This window comes from Alexandromys fortis, unplaced genomic scaffold (assembly GCF_014885135.2).
Source record: "Alexandromys fortis isolate MF-2015 unplaced genomic scaffold, M_Fortis_MF-2015_v1.1 scaffold_51, whole genome shotgun sequence".
Classification (NCBI taxonomy): domain Eukaryota; kingdom Metazoa; phylum Chordata; class Mammalia; order Rodentia; family Cricetidae; genus Alexandromys; species Alexandromys fortis.
Window position 1 is genome coordinate 879,922 of NW_026067925.1, and position 11,963 is coordinate 891,884.

The window sequence follows — 11,963 nt, forward strand, 5'->3', positions numbered from 1 at the left end:
CTCTCCCCGATAGAAATTGAGTCTTCACAGTCAGAACTAATCTAGAACTACTGGATTCTCTATGACATCCTGTGTACATGAGCTGGAGAACATTGTGATAAGTTTTTACTACCATCACTATGATAGCACAAATATTTTGGGAAAGTTAATGAATAAAATGAAGTGTGAAATGATATTTTGGCAAGCTTGATTCATGAAAGATTTCAATATTTTTCCTGTTAATAATGAAGCTGCGTCATTCACCAGTAAGAATGTTTGTACGGCAAGCCAGCGAGCTGAGTTTTCCATGAAACTTCTAACAGTATGCAATCTCATTGTCAGTCCCTGTGTCAAGCCACATGTCTCAAATTTGGGTTCTGAAAATTTCTAAGTTGCCACAAATGTATTCCCAGTCAAGATGAAACACTTTCACATGAAAGTAGTTAGAACTTTACATAACAAAATGTGGTGCTTTATTATTCTTCTTGTTGTTGTTATTATGATTATAATTACTATTATGTCTTTTGGTGTTTGTTATTGAAACTACTGCAATACTGTATCATACATGTGCAGGGTGACTATTCCAGCTATCACAAGGTCCAAAAGAGAAAGTATTATTTTCCTGTTAATGACATGTAGTCCCTTTGTTCTAATAGATACAAGGTACCTAGAGGTAGTATATAGAGTAAATATCGTCCCATTAGTCCACTTCCTGCAGCTTCCATTATCTGAGGAAATGTTCGTAACAATTTTGTACAAATTTTTATTCTAGTCACTAGCAGCAGACGTCCATACTACTGGGCTGACTTTGCTTACATCTACAAAAGAAATGTTACATAATACTCAGGTCACACTTTCCCTTCCATCATACATCTTCAAGGAATGTCAATAAACTCACTTTGGTATGGCAAAAAAAAAAATTAAAAAAGAATACACAGCATACGCAAACTTGGGACACAATGAACGCAGGTATAAGAGGCAAGTTCATAACATTAAGTACCTACATTTAAAAAAAAAACTGGAACGATCTCATACTAGCAACTTAGTAGCACACCTAAAAGTTCTAAAACTAAAAGTAATCACTCATAAGAGGAGTATTTGGCAAGAAACGATCAAACTCAGGGCTGAAATCAACAAAATAAAAACAAAGAGAACAATACGAAAAGTCAATGAATCAAACAGTTGGTTCTTTGAAGAAAAAAAAAAAAGCCAACAAGACAGACAAGCACTTACCCAAAATAACTAAAAGGCAGATTGAGAATATCCAAATTAACAAAATCACAAATGAAAATGGGGAGCACAACAGATACCTAGGAAATCCAGAAAATCCTAAGTATATACTTTTAGAACCTGTGTTTTACTAAATTGAAAGATATAAATTAAATGGATAGTTTTTGTGGTGGATACCACTTACCAAAATTAAACCAAGATCAGATAAGAAATTTAAACAGATAAGCAAAGTTAAATCCCCAAAGAAATAGTAGTCACGCCTAGTCCAACAAGGCCACACCTCCTAATCCTTCTAATCATTTCAGTTTCATTCCCTGGTGACTAAACATTTAAACATATAAGCAGTGGGAGCCATTTTCACGCAAACCACTTCACACTCCCAAATGCAAGGATTATAGGCATTTATCCACATGCCTAAATATAAGTAACTTCTTCACTGAGGCAAAAAAAAATGTTTTACAGATATTAGATCAATATGATATTTTGTTTTATATTAACAATGTAATGGCTATAAACATGATATGCTTTTAAGTTTTATCTGTTTTAGTAACCTTTCATCCATTGCTTTCTCAAGCACATCAATGACAAAAGAATAAATCAAACCCAAAGTTACAACATTTCCAAATTTTTGTGGTTTAAGAACTTCTCCCTCTACTCCTCCCAGTTCCTCTCTACCACCCCTCCCTTCCTTTCTTAGAATGTATCATGTGAGAAAAGAAACTATTTTCAAATAAAAGGAAAAGTGAAAAATTAGGTATGCAAATATGCATATATATGTGTGTGTGTATATATATATATAGCAACAAATAATGAAAAATAGGCCATGAACTTAAAAAAGGAGGGGTATATATTAAGGTTTGGAGGGAGGAAAGGGAAGGAAGGAATGGTCTAATTACATCATAATCTCAAAAAGCAAAGAAAAAGGTTCTTGTTAAATGCTTAATGGGAGTGACATAAAAATAAATAACTATAGGAAAAACATTTTTAAAAAACCTTCTGTGGCTGATTTTGCGATCTACAGGGTTGAAAGAATATGCTTGCTGGTATGTCCTTACAGAGCATGGACGCAATGTGTGTAACTCACCGCCAGCACACAGACTACAATAAAATACCAAAAATAATTTAAAAACAATTTTAGTATAATTTCTTTGTTGTCATAACTCAATTTTAATGCTGTGATTAACATCTATCATACAAATTCCTGAAAAGTTAACAATTGGTTCTCAGAAGGTTATAGATGTTGGTTTCAGCTCACTATAGGCTACTATATTTTCTCCTCACAGGTCGGCTTGGAAAACCAACAATTACACAGAATTTAATAACATTTGTGAACAATTCTTGTAATGTCACACTGACCTGCTCTGTGGAGAAAGAAGAAGAGGATGTCACCTACAGTTGGAGTCCCTTTGGAGAGAGAAGCAACGTCCTTCAAATCTTCCAGTCCCCTGAGGATCAAAAACTGAATTACACATGTACTGTCCAGAACCCTGTCAGCAACAGCTCCAACTCTGTCACTGCCCAGGAACTCTGCACAGGTAACCAGCTCCATCCGTCTCTTCTGCAAAGTCTCAGAAATCACTCTGAAGAGCTTCAAGGCTTAACCTTTGACTAATCATCACATGCATGTGCCTCCTCCATGCTGACACTAGCCTGGGTGTATCTTCACCCAAGTAGCCTACTGGGAGAAAGACCAAAGCCCTCTAGGGAGTGCTAAGCATTCCCGGGTGTTTTAAGGAGCCCCTGGTTGACTCTCCGATTCAGACCATAAATTGAAGAGCTTTGGCAGTCTCTGAAGGACATCCCATTTTGACAATGGCCATGAAAGTAGACAAACCTGCACAGAATCTTAGCCCTTTCTCCTGATAGCCAAGACTCACAACAATTTCTCTTTCCAGACATTTCAAGCTTCTACGTCCGCCATGCTGTGTTGCCAAGTGGACTGGCTGTTGCTCTCCCTCTGCTTGTTCTCATTCCATTTTCAGTGTTTCTATTCTATTTTTACAAGAGAAGGCACAATGGGACTGACCTGGAAGGTAAAATGTGAGAATGGGCTTTCTTTCTCCCCAGGAGTGAGTTCGTTTATTTAGCCAGGATGGATTGGAGTGTATCATTTTGGGAACCGTAGTGGTAAAGCCAAAGGAGCATTTGCTAGTCTTGTTTCTACTAGAGCTGCTTCAGAGCTGATGTTCCCATCAAGGTCTCTGGTTGGGGTTTCTGATCTGCCATAGGGTTGTAGAACCATAAGGCTAAAAGGACATAAGTAGTATTTTAGAGAAGGAGGTGGCAAGAAGCTAAAGGACAAAACTCATTGGCTGAGAAGTCATCATAGTGGAGACAGGCACCAACACTGACAGTAATGGTTGATACTCCTGAGACAATGCCTTGTGAAGGTTAAAGGCTTCTAATCTGAAGGATATCAATTATGCCAGAAGGCTAAGTAAACAAGGGCCCGAAAGAATGAGAGTTCTTTTGTGAACTGACCCACATGGGGTAATGACTGGGAAATTCAGCTGCACATGCTCTTCAAAAGGAATCCATCCCTCAGAGGCTGGTTCGCTTTATCTAGTTGATCTGTACATATACACATGTATATATCTATAGGTATGTGTGTATATATGTTATAGATAGATACATAGATATATAGATATAGATTCTCCTGATGGAGGGGGGCCTTGTATCTTATCTGTTGCTTTCATTGGTTAACTAATAAAGAAAACTGCTTGGCCTGATAGGACAGAAAATTAGGTAGGCGGAGTAGACAGAACAGAATGCTGGGAGAAAGAAGCCGAGTCAGGCAGTCGCCATGATTCTCCCACTTCAGACAGATGCAGGTTAAGATCTTTCCTGCTAAGCAAGCTCGTGGTGCTACACAGAATATTAGAAATGGGTTAAATCAATACGTAAGAGCTAGCCAATAAGAGGCTAAAACTAATGGGCCAAGCAGTATTTAAAAGAATACAGTTTCCGGGTAATTATTTTGGGGCATAAACTAGCCATACAGGCGGCCGGGTGCCAGGGATGCAGCCCGACGCAGTTATTTCAACATTCTCCTGGTTATTAAAGACCTGGAGGGTTGTGTCTCATAAAGTGAAGAAAGGAGCCTGGGATCCCTTGTCTAGTTTTTGAAGGTTTTATCTAATATCCAGAGAGGCTTGGTGCACATATGCATCCAAATGGTGCAAAGATATCCATTAGCCACATTGTGAAGGGAAGAATGTTCTCTGAAGAGAGGATGACTTTTCATTCTTCCCTGGATTCCCTATATGAAGCTCTTAAGATTGTGTGAGGGGGGAAAGACTTGGGTAAGGAAAGATGGCGGTGGGAGAGAACTCCACGTGTAGAGAGGAAGGAGTGAGGGGAGGAAGCAGAGTTGCTAGACGGAGTGGCTAGTGAGCATGGACTTGAGTGCAACAAAGGAAAGGTGATCAAAGATGTCACCTGTGGTTTATTGTTGGAATGTGGTCCAGGAATGGAGTCATATGAGGAGAACTCTCAGTGCATTGGGAGAAAACTTCAAGAAAACAAGAGCCTTGTGACCCCAGTTTCTTCCGTTGTTGGAATGTGTTCCTGTGCTCCTCCCCGGAGTGGGGATAGGAGGGAGTTCACTTCAGGTCATTCATCATAACTGGTTGTTGTTATTTGTTTATTTGCCTCTGTGGAAAATGTGTTCTTGCCACATGTGGCTTGTCCTTGGGACTATACACTTTACTTGGGTGACTTTTCTTAACCCTCAGAGTACAAACTGTCTGGTGCTCTGAATAAAGCTGGCTATTGCTTGAGACTTCAATCTACCTCATTTTTAGGCTCCATGCTCCCAGGTCCCACACCTTTAGAGGGGTGTACAGTTGGCTTTAAAGGAGAAGGACCAGTGTGAAACAATCTAGGAAGACACATCCAACATCCCTCTTGCAGCTTGAGGACTATGATGAGGCCATGAAGCTTAAATATAGGAGATCTATGTCCTTACCTAAATTATGACAATGGAGATTGATTTAATACCCAGTTTTATAGCAGTGTGCCATGAGGTGACTAGCATTCTTGACCTGTGAGTGGATATTAAGGGTCAAGTTTTATTGCAAAGTAAAACTAGGGGAGGTATTTTTCCTTTGATAATCTGTGATTTAAATTTGAACCACTTCTTCAGAATACATCCCAGGGCTAAGTCAGAGGGAATAATGGGCATGAGACCCATCGTGTGGGTCCTACCAGAGGTGATGTTTTTACTCAGAATGGACCATTTGAGGGAGCAACAGAACCCTAGTGTCAAGGACAATACCTGGCTATGCTGCACTATCTCCATGGAGATGTGCTTGTAAGCCAAGGTGTTGCTTGAGAACAGAGACTCTCAGACTGGAGAGATAACGGCTCGGTCGGTCGTTAAAAGGCTAGGCTTACAACCAAAAATATAAGAGACCAGAGACTCTCCTGGTGCATGGAGACTAAATTTGGTTTCACTCAACAGTCAAATCTCTCCAGCTGGTGAAGTCAAAGCAACCCTGAAGGTAAAATTTTACAGTGTCACACTTGCTGCGGATTGGTCAGAAGGGAAAGGAGAGGACTCACCATCCAGGAGAAACCTAGGTGACTTATGGACCTTTTGGATTAGGAAGTATTGCCAGGAGCCAGAAATTATCAGCAAAAGCACCATCAACCACTCACTCGCTCCCACCTGCTCTGGCGAGCAACAGCAATGCTTGAATGCGGGAAAGGAGTGAGAGAGGAGAGGATAGACTAAGCCCTCACAATACGTACACATTCGCCCTGGACAAGTGCTGCTGCCAACTGCGCTACACCTTGAGAACAAAGTGGCCCTTCATTCTTACAAACTATAACGGGGGGGGGGGGGGTCCTCGAGTCCTACCAAAGTAGACCCTTGATGTATTAGTTACTTTTCTCATTACTGTGACAAAATACATGGAATTCCATCTTGACTATTATTTCACCAGTTATTTTAGCTCTCTAAGATCCCATTTCCTCAGCTGTAAGATAGCCATAATAATGGGGTTTACTGCATATACTTATTAAGGAGATTACATACATGTAATAGTCAGCCCAGCCCCTGGTACTAGGTAAATATTAGTTCCTGCGGGTATAATTGGCAGGCCTGAGAATGGTACAGAGGAGGCATGCTAAGGGAAAGGTTTTATGACATGCATCATAACTCAATCAGATTTACAAAAGGGAATGTCATCATACCTCAGGCTTGATCTCCACGTCTATTCAAAGAAACATCTTTCTTCTTTTCACAGCCAAGAGAGTAAGGAGAGACAGAGATAGAGAGACAGAGACAGAGAAATGGGGACAGACTATTTTTTGCACCCATGAATAAAATTGAGAGCGCTTTGTCCCTTACTAAGTCTGGGGCAGAGACCAGATGAGCTCTGAACTACTGAGCCCTGGGGTAATCTCAGATCTGACCCATCATTTGTACCTATTTTGGTGTCCTGTAATAAGAAGGCACAAAATCCTGGCTATCTCTTTTCAACTTGACCCTAAAACACTGTGTTGATACTAAACAAAAAGATTAATGCCTCATCTAGCTCAGAAATTTTAAAAATTAAGGATCTTTGTACCCTTCCTTTGTTTCTCTGAGGCCTCCCATGGAGCCTGACACAAACAAAAAGCTTAATAGATGCTTAACTATCTCATGAATGCTTGTGGTTATAGTCGGCTGTGCACCAGGATAATAAAGCAGCGAGTATAATTAGAATCAGTCAGGTTAAACAACTGAGACCCTGACGTGAAAAGTCCACTAGCCATGCACGGTCATCAATGCCAGAGCTACCTCTGAATTACATACAGGACTGGGAAGAGTCTCTTTAGGCTAAACTGGACCTCAGGAATAAAAAAAAAAATTCCCACTGGGATGTTGGTGAGATTTGAATGAGATATGTCCTATCACACATGTAATCCTTGGGATGAAAAGACCATCTGGTCCAAGCACCCTTCTCTGTAGGGTGGGGGCCATTTAACCTCTGGGTTTTATTTCTTTACCACAGAAAGATAAAATAAGACGAAACAGTCTCTAAAACCCTGTCTGCCTTTCACAGACTATTGTTCTATGTTTATTTGTGGCAGGTGATGTCTCAAAGGAAACAGCATACTCTGAAGTTTCAAGAAATGCTCATCCCATGGAGTCCAGAATCTATGATGAAATCCCTGAGGCCAAGGTGAGCTGACGCTACTCATGAATGCATCCTACCACTACCTGCAGAATAGGAGTCTTGGCCAACAATTGCCCACTGTTTGCCATTGCATAGAAAGAAGCTACAGCCAAGAATCTGGAGGAACCAGCCAAGAGACACTATGCTAAGGCAATGATGCCATGGATCTCCCCATGAAAGCAAGCATAATTCATTCTCTTCTCATGGCAGCTTCCATGGTATAAAACCCTGAGCTTCACAGGAAGGAGTAGCCATGGCTTAGATGTGATCTGTGTCTAAGAAGCTCTCCCTGATGGGATTAAACAACGAAGGAGTCCTTATCGTGAGACAGAGAATGCTGTTCGGTTCCTACAGGGCAAAGTCATTGCTAAGGTTGTTCCAAGGATGTATAACTGAAGATGAACACCCTGGAACTGCACTAGCTGGTCTATCCGAAGCTTGATTTCTCAGACTCTTTATTCCCTCTGACCCACACCTTTTGCCTTTTGTCTGCCTGCCTGTGCCTCGCCTCCACAAAGATCACCTTCAGTGCCTCCACAAGCCTGTTCCCTTGGAGTCTGCCAAGGACCAAAGGGAGACACTCGGGCTTCTCTGGTTAGTCTGTCCCTCCGCTTGAACTGCCAGGGATAAGAATAGAGATTCACATAACTCACAGAAAGCTAAACTCCCAACTGAGCAAGACTCAGTCTAAACCACACAGAACCCTCCTCTTGGCTCTTGGAGGGTTTTTTTGCTACAAGGCTGTACCCATCTGCCACCCATCATCCTTATCTCTACCTTAACCTGATCCAAAGTTGGATGGAACAAGAGCTGATGCCAGAAAAGGAGGCAACCCAGTAAAGTGGGACCAGAAATGGGTGATGGAGAGAGTAGAATTGGGAAGGGGGACTCTTAAGGACTGTCTTCTGCATTCTCACTGAGGGGGAAAACACCTCTTTTCCAGGTGCTGCCCCGCAAGGAAGAGCCAATGAGCACCATTTACTCCTCAGTGCAGCCTTCTGAGAAGGTAAATCCTGTATGGCTTTTTAACTCTCTTTTCCCACTTGTTCTGCCTACCCTGGTGAATCCCATCCACTAATATTTGATTGCAAGCTCAAGGCTTCTCGAGCCAATGGGAAAGTTGCTCCTAGCATCCTAAGTACTAGGTCACACGAGACATTAGCAGTGATGAGATGCCGGCAGTTCCTTGTCTTTATGTGGAGGTGAAAATGGAATCACTGGAGAACAGGAAGAACTAAAGCTGAACTGGGAACAAATAATGCAGCCTGGATGTTGCTTGAAGCCTAACAATCAAAACCAATGGCAAATACCCCTATTCCCTTCTACTTATCTTTTCTGGGTTAAGAAGTTCCCTGAAGTTCCCAAATGGGGTGACTGGAGCTATAGTGACATTTCATTTGTATTTTAGTAAATAAAGCTTGCTTGAAGATCAGAGAGTAAAACAGCCACCCTGTTTTACAGTCATACAGACCAGGCAATGGTGACACACACCTTTAATCCCAGTAGCCACATTAGTTAGTCATAGAAGCTGGGTGGAAGTGGTACACATTCTTAACCCCAGCATGAGAGAGGAATAAAAGGTGGGAGGAGACGGCTCTCAGGCCCAGTTTCATTCTGAGGATTCGTGAAGGCAGGATCACCATTTCTGTCTGAGGTAGAGGAAAGAACCAGTGACTGGCTGCTTTTTTTTTTCTGATCTTCAGGTTGAACCCCAATATCTGTCTCTGGGTTTTTATTATTCGAGCTACATAGAGCAAAGGGAAAGGGCTCACCAAAGGAAATAGCCTGGCCATCCCCATTTCCCTAAGTACTGGCAAAATCTAAGACATCATCACCCTGTGCTGTTTTCTTAACTACCTCTTGGGACTGGACTGAGCCAGCCACATCTTTCAGCTAACATGTTTTCATATTTCCCTCTTTTGCTCAGGTGTGGAAAAACAACACGAAGGATGACAGACGTCCCAAGACTTTGGGTAATGAAATTATCGTCTAGGTGAGCAAATAGCGTTCTCCCACCAGGAACTGAAGTTACAAGCAGCAATAGGACAGGTGTCCTGGAGACCAAGACTTTCTCTGGCTGTCCCATACTATGGCATTCCAACTCACCACCTCCAAACACACAGGCAGAGCAGGAAACCTTCTATTATTGGACATTACTTGTACCCAAATGGACTTATGGACACTTGTCCTTACTTATCAAATCCTTTCTATGCAAGAAGCAAGACAGAGTCCCTAACATGGTACCTCCCAAACTTCTTCACATCACAGAAAATAGAAGAGTTATTTTATGGCACACTGGATGAAATCATCAAGGTCACTCACATTTAAACAAGACTGAAGATAGCTGGGATTGTCAGCTCTAGCTGCAGCATCACTACCCAACAGCTGTGGGAAGATATCAGTCAATATTTTGAACACTTGGATGTTCTCTGCAGACTCAACATGCATAAGGAAACCTGATGCATGGCCTCCATAGTTGCTACAGTACCTTAAGCAACTTAGGAGAGGCATGCTTGGAGTATAAGTAACCCCTCACTTGAACGCATGGCATGGCAAGCCAAGTATAGGCTACCCCTACTCATTCCTCAATTCAGGAGCCATCATGCAGGACGCAGCTGCTGAGTTGTGGCCCTCAGCCAGGCTCATACATTCTCTAGAGTACAGACTAGACTGCTAGAGATCTTCAGAAGCCTCATAAGATTTCCTGTCTGGCCAGGCTTTCCTTCCCTGTGTATTACTTCAGACAGCCTCAGCGAAAAGACACCATGCCCAAGAGCCTCACTCTCCAAAAAGAATTGGCCAGCTACATTTCTGACACCCTGAGGGAAGTGGGTGCAACCAAACCATCAAACCAAGAGATCTTGAGGACTGCAGAGTCATGCACATAAGAGGGAACCTGGGAGATGACATTGCAGATGGTGAAACTGGCTTCACCCCAGCTGCTGTTTCAGCCAGCTCAGACAGGCACAGGGTTCAAGCTAAGGAGGAGTTCCTTCACCCCAGCACCACCACCACCCCCCCCCCCACACACACACACACAAGCTCAAAACCAGCTGCCAGTCATGAGGAAGAATTTCCATCTGGACAGGGCAGCATGTGATCATTTGAGGCCACGGCTATCATTTGTGTCAACAATCCTTACCAGCTAAATCTCAAATGCCCATGGATACCAGGCTCCACTGTAGGAATGAGCTGTATTTGGGTACAATAAAATTGCGTGTCCCACAAAGGTCCTGGGCACATTTGAAAGCGTGAGAGGTACTGCTAACTTGTCCTCTGATAAGGCTAAACTGATTTTTGTTTTCAGTAAATGTGCTGGTGTCCTTATGCCCTCACTCTGCCTATCTGGCAGGTGAAATTTTTCTCCCATAGGCCCAAATACTTACTGTTGATTGTATTCATTCTGTTTTGAAAATTTGTTGATATCTGTCAGGTCCCAAAGAAACCTGGAACAAATAAATAACTGAGTTGCCTGTTAGCATACCAAAGAGTATGCTGGCCAGGTTCACTCAGCCTGTGGCTTCTCTCTGCTCTTCCCACCCCATCCCCTAGCCTAACCCTCTCCAGCCCAGGGGCTTCACTTCCCTTCCCAGCCTCTGATTCCTCTCTCTCTCTCTCTCTCTCTCTCTCTCTCTCTCTCTCTCTCTGTGTGTGTGTGTGTGTGTGTGTGTGTGTGTGTGTGTGTGTGTGTGTGTGTGTTTGAGTCTTCCTTCTCTCTTGGTCCTCTTGGCCCTCCTCTCTCCTCTCTTCCTCTCACTCTACCCCCACCCCCTCTTTCTCTCCTTTCACGGCGTGGTCTATTCTGCTGGCTTTGTTCAATCTGCCACTTTCTCTCTCTGCTCTGGAATCCTTCAGATGCCCCTGGCTGTACACTCCCTCACGTCTACAATAAAACCTTATCTCCAACCATACCTAGGAGCAGTCAGTGTCCTCATTTTCATTCAATACCTTCTGTTCATTTCCCTATCGGTTTGTTTACAAAGGCTTTCCTGAATAACCTAAATGCCCCTAGACTTAAGAATGAATAAAGATGTGGTACCGGTACCAAGGATGGCCTCAGCTAAGACCCTAAGCAATAAAAGAGAGGGTACCCGAACTGGCCTTGCCCTGTAGTCAGACTGATGAATATCTTAAATATCACCTCAGAACCTTTGTCCAGTCACTGATGGAAACAGAGGCAGAGACCCACATTGGCGCACTGGACTGAGCTCCCAAAGTTCAGTTGAAGAGTGGAAAGAATGAGAATATGAGCAAAGAGGTTAAGACCATAATGGGTACACCCACTGAAACAGTTTACCTGAGCTAAAGGGAGCTCACCAACACCAGCCAGACTGTGAAGGAACAAGCATAGGACCAAACTAGTCCTTCTGTATGTGGTTGACAGTTGCATGGCTGGGGCAGACTGAAGGGCCACTGGCAGTGACACCAGGATTTATCCCTACTGCTTGTACTGGTTTTTGGGAACTTATTCTCTTTGGACGGATGCCTTGCTCAGCCTAGATATAGTAGGGAGGGCCTTGAACCTTTCCCAAAGCAATGTGCCTTGCCTTCTCTGAGGAGTGAGTGGGAGGTGGGGGGGGGGGGGGGGGG

General features: G+C 42.9%; 1 protein-coding gene across 2 annotated transcripts in view; it reads left to right on the forward strand.

Moving 5' to 3' along the window:
- Positions 1 to 11,942, forward strand: part of Cd84 (CD84 molecule) — a 38,556-nt gene extending 26,614 nt beyond the window's left edge. The window contains exons 4-8 of one of the 2 annotated variants that reach the window (XM_050143103.1): positions 2,493 to 2,744; positions 3,105 to 3,242; positions 7,288 to 7,379; positions 8,317 to 8,379; positions 9,301 to 11,942. In XM_050143103.1, coding sequence (XP_049999060.1) covers positions 2,493 to 2,744; positions 3,105 to 3,242; positions 7,288 to 7,379; positions 8,317 to 8,379; positions 9,301 to 9,366 — 611 coding nt within the window. In that variant the 3' untranslated portion in view covers positions 9,367 to 11,942. The remainder of the gene's footprint in view (positions 1 to 2,492; positions 2,745 to 3,104; positions 3,243 to 7,287; positions 7,380 to 8,316; positions 8,380 to 9,300) is intronic. The other variant, XM_050143104.1, reaches the window with a different exon arrangement.
- The last annotated feature ends 21 nt before the right edge of the window (positions 11,943 to 11,963 follow it).